Below are 7,360 nucleotides of genomic sequence, written 5' to 3' on the forward strand. Positions count from 1 at the left end.
TGCTTCGCGTACGATAGAAGACTGAGTTGCACTCAGGTGGGTCGGACGATCGCCTGCGGTAGTTCTGCTGCGTCGAACATAGGGTCCAAAACTTGAGTGATTTCGTCTTTTAGAATTTTAATGCTGCTGGCGGCTGCCGTTTATTGCAAATGCCAATGCAATGGACTGCTCTTCGGTTTCAGAAACCCTCCAATACGATCAAGGGCTGGCATCCGGCGAAAATAGCTCAATATTATCACTGGCCTTTGTGTGGGCCTTTGTTTTATTTTTTTTTATTTTTTTTTATTTTTATAAAACCAATCTGGATACGCTCTTTTTGGCGACTTTAAAATTTTTCTTCGACTCGGATATAAAAAAAACTTTGAACTGCAATTTGCACACGTCTGATCTCGGCCAAGTATCACCAGAAAAAGAAAGCATCTGACGCCTTGGACCAGGCGGGAACCTTTTTACAGAGGCGGTAGGTCAGCGAGGTGAAAGTAGCCATTTTCGGCGAAAGTGACACTTGCACCTGTTAAGCAAGGAGTTACCCTATTGACCTGCTTGCGCCTTTCCATCATACGACCAAGAGGTGGCGCTAAGAAAAATTACGATATTCGCCTATTAAACTGATTTAACAAAACAGTTGCTGCTGCAAGCGTTACAGCACATTGCCTGGAACTCCTCCACACTTTCTTCTCAAAGCTTCGGTATAGTTGGGACATCGGACTGAGCCAAAACATTCTTTAGCCACAGCCTCAGCATAGTATTCCAGCGATCTTTGATGGGCACATTCATGATCGCACTCTGGCTGTGATAATCCTCCATTGGGATAGAAATCTGCATGACCAATAGGCTCCGCAATGCCTAAGAATCCGGCATTTGTGTGCATTATCTCCACATACAAGGCATCCTTAATAGATAGACGATGGTTCTCGTCCACATCGTTGAATAGCGCAAAGGAGGGATCTAAGCCGACAATGGTGCGAATGCGACCACCCTCGACAAATTTGCCAGCAAATCCCGCGATATGGGCGCCTAAGCTGTATCCAATTACCGTTAGGTTTTGCAACTTAAGGCCATAATCCGTGCTCAGAAAATTGATCATTTCCGCAATCTTTTTACCCATGGCAGGCGCAGCCGCCGCACTTGGTATGTAAACTAAACGGCCCGAACCCCAGTTAACGATAATCACATTATACTCCCCTCTGGACAACCAGGCGCTGGCGACTCTATATATCTTTTGGTCCTCGTGATTCTGATTGCAGCCATGAATTACAATTCGTGTCTCCACCTTTCTGTCAAATTTTGATTGCGCCATCGATTCCTTTGTGGGCTCAATCCGTTGTCCTTTGCCAGGGTTCAGCTTCGTGTACAGATAAAACATTACTTTGTTATTTTCCAAAGTTTTATCAACGTCCTGCGCACGCAGAAAACTCAACGCAGCAGGCTTAGGTGACCATTTGATTTGGTTCTTACGTTGGAGAATGAACCAACCATTCTCACCATTTTTTCGGATCGGCGTACCCTTTTCTGCAATCCCTAGAATCAAAGGCTACAGTCAACACTGTTTTTTTTTCGGGCCGCAAGATGACTTACCTACAACTAGAAATGTGAGGAAAACGGCAAAGACTTTCATGTGAGGGCTTTTAGACAACTTCATTGGAAATAAATGCCATGCAATAGGTTCGTTACTAAAACATTTATAACTTAATTGGCGGAAAACGAAAGAAGACGTCATGCATTCTTGAGGTAAGTAGTAAAGTAACAGCAGATTAACTTTTGTAAAACATACGGGAGAAGTGAAAAAGCAGCAAGAGAGAATGCTGCAGTCGAGCAAGCCGGACAGTAAAATAGAGAAAATCTAAAAACTATCGACTTACAAGTAATAAAGACATCGAAAAAGCGCGGTGCCTCAGCAGTGTGCAATAGCTCGGCAGCTATCCATACGATTGTCATAAAATTTGAACTAACTAACGCAGTCACCCATCTATGGGGCACTAAAGCGACCCTTTTCCGGGTGCAGCTTCTGGTTTTTCAAAGGTGACTCACACCCGAAACCACTGGCACTGTCGGAACTACTGCTACCAAATTTCGAATGATTTTAAAATTGGATTTTGCTTCATATTTGATTGCAGTAAATGATCAATTCAATTTATCAAATACATATGTTCAAGGATTATTTAGCTATATGTACACTGCCGCTCAACTGAATAGGTTCAAAGAATGCTGCCTTAATTTCGTCCAATATTTCAGCTTGTACTGCACATAAATTTTTATAGCCTGTACCCAAAGGGTGAAAGGCTATACTAGTTTTGTGCGCATGTATGTAACACACAGAAGGAGGCGTGGCAGACCCCACAAAGTATATATATTCTTGATCAGGATGAGAAGCCGAGTCGATATAGCCTTGTCCGTCCGTCCGTCTGTCCGTCTGTCTGTCCGTCTGTCAGTATGAACGCAAGGATCTCAGAAAGTATAAGAGCTAGAATAACCAAACTTGGTTTCCATATTCTCCTAAGACCGAGAAAGTACAAGTTTGAGTTTTTTTTTCGATGCACCCCCCCCCCCCCCCCCACTCCCCCGCAATTCGTGTTTTTTCTTATAACTTCCGTAATTCTCGGAATTTTGAAATCAATTTTGGTAGGTAAAATTTCATCATGATAGGTCAATTCTGAAGAAAGTTATAGCCATAAGTAAAATCGCTGCTAATGCGCTGCCTGCAGCTCTGTCGGCAGCGCTGCCCGCAGCTGTTGTTGTTGTTACTGCTTTGGTTCAACTTTTTGCTGCATACATACACGCATATAAACACGCATAGGTACGTGATGTAAATGTATGCTGTTAAAACTGAACATAAACATGTATTCTAATTTAATTTAATTAATTAATTCATTAACTTTTTTTAATAATTTAATTTTTTTAAAAAATTTTTTTTTTTAAATTTTTTTTTTTTTGTGGAGAGTACAGGCTATTTTACTGTCGGGCTTGCTCGACTGTAGCGTTCTATCTTGTTTAAAATTATATGTTGTGAACCTTTATTTGTTTACATTTAATATAGCATAAACAAGTAACGGGATTTTTCAAACGGTAGTTGAGGAAATTTTCTTTCGTTTTACATTGCCTAAAAACGCTGCATTTTTTTGGCTCATCAGAATAGGTTCAATTACTTCAGTTTTACTTTGTGATCGACAGCGTGAAGTTAATGGTGTCAACTTTTTTTCTAATTGTAATTAGAAGTATTTACCGTTGTTTTTTGGTGGAATGGTTCGCGGAAAACAATTGAATGACTTTGAAAAAGGTCAAAGAAAAGGTTAGTTCAATTCCGGCCCAAATCAGCGCGAAATAGCACTGATAATTGGAAGAAGTCAAAATGTTGTTGGTAATTTTGTGCGCAATGAAGAATTTTACGGGAAAAATATGAAAGGAGAGTCTCCACATGCGACAACTCCAGCTGACAGGAGACTAATCCTTAGAACCGCCTCTAATTCCCAACGTTCTGCGGCTAAAATCAGGGAGGAATGCGGTGTAACCGCAAGTTTGTCAACGGTAAAACGGATTATTCGGAGTGCCAAGCATTTGAAGAGACTAAAAATAAAAAGAAAACCACCTCTCAATGACATACGTGAGTCGACACGCTTACGATTTGCCAGAAAGCACATGTCCTGGGACAATCAATGGTAGAAGGTAGTTTTAACGATGGAAAAAAATTCAGCCTGGAAGTACCGGATGGCTATAACTTCTACTATCCCACCTTATGAAAGGAAGAATGTGTTTTGAGTCGAAATCACAGTTGTATAGGCGGCGTAATGGTGTGGGGTGCGATTTCGTACTATGAGACGTGTGAGCTTCAGTTTGTGTGAACAAAAATGAATGCAAATGTGTAGAAAACTGTGATCCAAAAGGCATTTCCACATTTTTCTAATATTTTAGGACCAATTCCATGGTTGTATCAATAAGACAACGGTCCCAATCATACCGCAAAAGTGGTAAATCAAGGACCAAAATGTTGAGTTGCTCGAGTGGTCGCCATATTCACCTGACCTAAACACTATCGAAAACACTTGGGGATTGTTGCCTCGAAAAGTATACGAAGGCGGGCGACAATTTAACGACACTGAGAGCCTAATTGACGCCATACAAAAATCCTGCGCTACTATATCGATTACAGTCCTAGAAAATTATTATATGTCCTTAAGAGATTGAATCTTTGAAGATATTACAACCAAAGATGGTTGTACTAATTACTAATTTACTCGTAATTAGTTTATTTTTATGTTTTAAGTTACTAAAGCCATGAAAACGCGTTTATTATTTACGTTTTCAGTTTTTAAGTTACTGAACCTATTCAATTGAGCCAAAAAAATAGGCATTTAATGTTATGTTTTTGAAAAAACTTCAAAAAATAATGGAAAACAATTTGCTTTAAGCCCCAAACTTTGCTGTTTTATTAACAATAAACTATTCTTCCTACAAAATTTTATTTGATCAAAATCGACGATTTGGTTGAAAAGATCGTTGAACCTATTCAGTTGAGCGGCAGTGTATGTACATATAATGTATGTATTCCATAGACCCGTTATTGCATTGTTTTCTTTTTTTATTGTTAATACTTACATGTTTAAGAATCTTAAAGAAATCCTTGCATGGAGAACCAATGCATAAAACACAGTTCGGTATAATTGATTTAAATTGAATTTATTAATTCAGCAAACTTAAAACTTACTATTTTGTTTCAAAACGGACATTAATACAAATACAAATTTTTTACCCATTCCTGATGGGCTTGCCGGACTGATTAATAAATCGTTCCTCATCGATTTAAATAGACTTTTTCATCAAATATGTTGGTTTTATGTTCACATTTAATTAATATTGATATTTATTTAAAATATGAATTTTGTTTATACGCTGAAGATCGGCATTTTAATGAGCACTTCAATTGGAGGTTCAGTTTTAATTGAAACTTAACTAAATCTGCATGTACGATTGGATGCGGGCAGAAATTCCTGGAATGGAAAACTCCCACTATAACAGCAATAATAACAACTGCCTGCCAGAAACACACACACACACACACACATGAACGAGACAGTTATAGGCAATTTTCAGCCTGTACGAAAATGTGGAAAATGTGAAAAATGAAAAATATATATAAATGTTGTTGGGGTGTAAAAAATGTGCGAGAAAAATGATTTTTGCACGCCTCGGCGCAACTGACAGCAGCTGGCAGTGTCATTAACTCGGAAACCGCGTCAGAACGAAGCGGCGCGGCGGCGGCGGCGAGTTGTGCGTAAGTGGAGCGGAAGTGCGCACAACAAATGCGCGGGTCGTGTCGTGTCGGGTCGGATAACTCTAAAAAAATGTTAAGACATTCGTTATGTCAACAAGCGAACGACAATGAGCCAAGTAGGCGCGCACCTCTAGAATCCTTGCCGAGGTGCTCTGCACATTGCATCACTCATCGTGCCGCCTTCTGATGGCTCTACTACTCCTATATATGCCGCTCTACCTACAATTTGTAACAACGAAAGTGAGGATGGCGCACTGTGGGCCTAAACAGCTAACTTTAAGAAAGATGGGTTTTATTATGCGCACCAAGTTATAAATACAAACACTTACAAGCTCAAGATCTAGCAAAGCTCGCGCGACCGTTAAGTCACGGAATTGGCATTATTTCCTATATATAGACCATAATGGATCACAAGGGTTAATTACCTTCCACACAAAACGCAACTTTGCACCAAAATGCAAGAAAATTAGGGATGGAAGACAGCAGAACAACCAACAGTCCAAAACACAAACTTCGTTTGAAATGTTGACTATTCCTCATGTGGAATTAAATGTTGAAAAAAGAATCAAGATTACATTTTGATACAAAATTAAATATTTGAATTAAATCTCTCAACGCACAAAATTCTGCTACATTTATAGCTGTCTGGCGAATAACTCCTAGACAGAAGCGCTATAATGCTAGAAACGATACCATCGCCACACCTGGACCACATTGAACTTGATTTCTGCTGGAGCGTCAAATCCGCAATCATATTATTACATATTTCGAAGGAAATTATGACGATTGGTCTTACATAATGGCCGAAGACACATAAAAAAGCACAAGGACTATCCAACTTCGTACTGCATTTAGAACTATTCTTCTTTCTTATTATGAAGTGCAGTTCAATCTGAAGACGAGCTATGTATAACATTTTAAAATGGTTTAAGAAACTAAAATAATGCAAATTTGAGCATAACTTGATAATTTTGATTAATCGACATTACATTCACCATTTGACCCACTGTGCAACATCTGCGGCAGTGCTGTTTTGAGCACTCCAAGCTCCTTTTTAATGAAGTGCAGCCACGACTCCAATGACTGACTGCAGTGAAGCGACAAACGCTGTGCGTTCGTTCTTTCAACGGCTTCTTTGTCGGCCCGGCCCCGCTAGAGCTCTCAAGTAGGAGTTGGTCGGGGGCGGGACGGGGGTCTGTACAGCAGAGTCTGCTCTGTGACCTTTCTGCGCTTTGTGGCACGTTCTGGTTTGGCTTTTGCTGTATTTAAGGTACACAAATTTCAAGCCTGAACGCACCTCAAGTGGCAAATGCGTAAAGCGGGCACTTAATGTGTGTGGCATTTGTTTCGTTTTTTCTACCGCACCTGTATTACTATTAGCAGTTGAGAAGGATTTTCGTGGAATTTATTATATATTTATTACCCATATCAACGTTAATACTTTGGCGAGTACAAATAGAAGTCGCTCTATGACTAATGTATGTATGTATACCTTTTGATGGACCAATGGATTTTTAGCACTTATAAAATATTTGAATCCTGTATGTACTTATGTTAGTTTTTAATAGTCTTTGTAGCCGCCTTTTCAATCGGAATCAAATTTATGCGCCGCTTATGTGCGCATTGAATTACTTAAAAGGTGGTTTTGAAATTCGATCCGTAAATGGGGAAAAATGTGAGTCAACAATTTGTAAATACTTTGGTAGTTTTGCGACATTTCAACACAATTTTGTAAAAAGCAACAGCTTTTGTGCTAAGCTGTTTTTAAGTAAAGAAATAGATTGAACAGCTGAAAAGGAAACTGGATTGTTTTATTGGAAAGTTATTTACTGTTGGTTGCGTGGCGATGGGAATAGTGAAGGAAACAGGAACTGACAGCGTCTTCTTTTTAAGCATATATGGAAGGGAATACTTTGGGTTACCTACGACAGTAAATAATTCAAATGCACGCAGAATTTAACAAGAAAGGAATGCTAAAGTCGAGCGAGCTCAACTCTTAAATACCCTGTACCACCCCACAAAAAAGTAATTAAATTAATTAACTAAATTAATTTAATTAATTAACTAAATATTAACTAATTAAATATAAAA

General features: G+C 39.1%; 1 protein-coding gene across 1 annotated transcript; it reads right to left on the reverse strand.

Annotated features, from left to right (window-relative positions):
* Nucleotides 1–640: 640 nt before the first annotated feature.
* LOC115630744 (pancreatic triacylglycerol lipase-like) lies at nt 641–1,366 on the reverse strand. The gene has a single exon (XM_030527397.1). The coding sequence runs from the start codon at nt 1,364–1,366 to the stop codon at nt 641–643; it is 726 nt and encodes a 241-aa protein (XP_030383257.1).
* Nucleotides 1,367–7,360: the final 5,994 nt, after the last annotated feature.

The sequence above is a fragment of the Scaptodrosophila lebanonensis genome, unplaced genomic scaffold (assembly GCF_003285725.1).
Source record: "Scaptodrosophila lebanonensis strain 11010-0011.00,11010-0021.00 unplaced genomic scaffold, SlebRS2 tig00001410-arrow-pilon, whole genome shotgun sequence".
Taxonomy (NCBI): domain Eukaryota; kingdom Metazoa; phylum Arthropoda; class Insecta; order Diptera; family Drosophilidae; genus Scaptodrosophila; species Scaptodrosophila lebanonensis.

Bases quoted from the DNA above. Each gene is read 5' to 3' on its own strand.
- LOC115630744 (XM_030527397.1), bottom strand. From the start codon at position 1,366: ATGTTTTATCTGTACACGAAGCTGAACCCTGGCAAAGGACAACGGATT.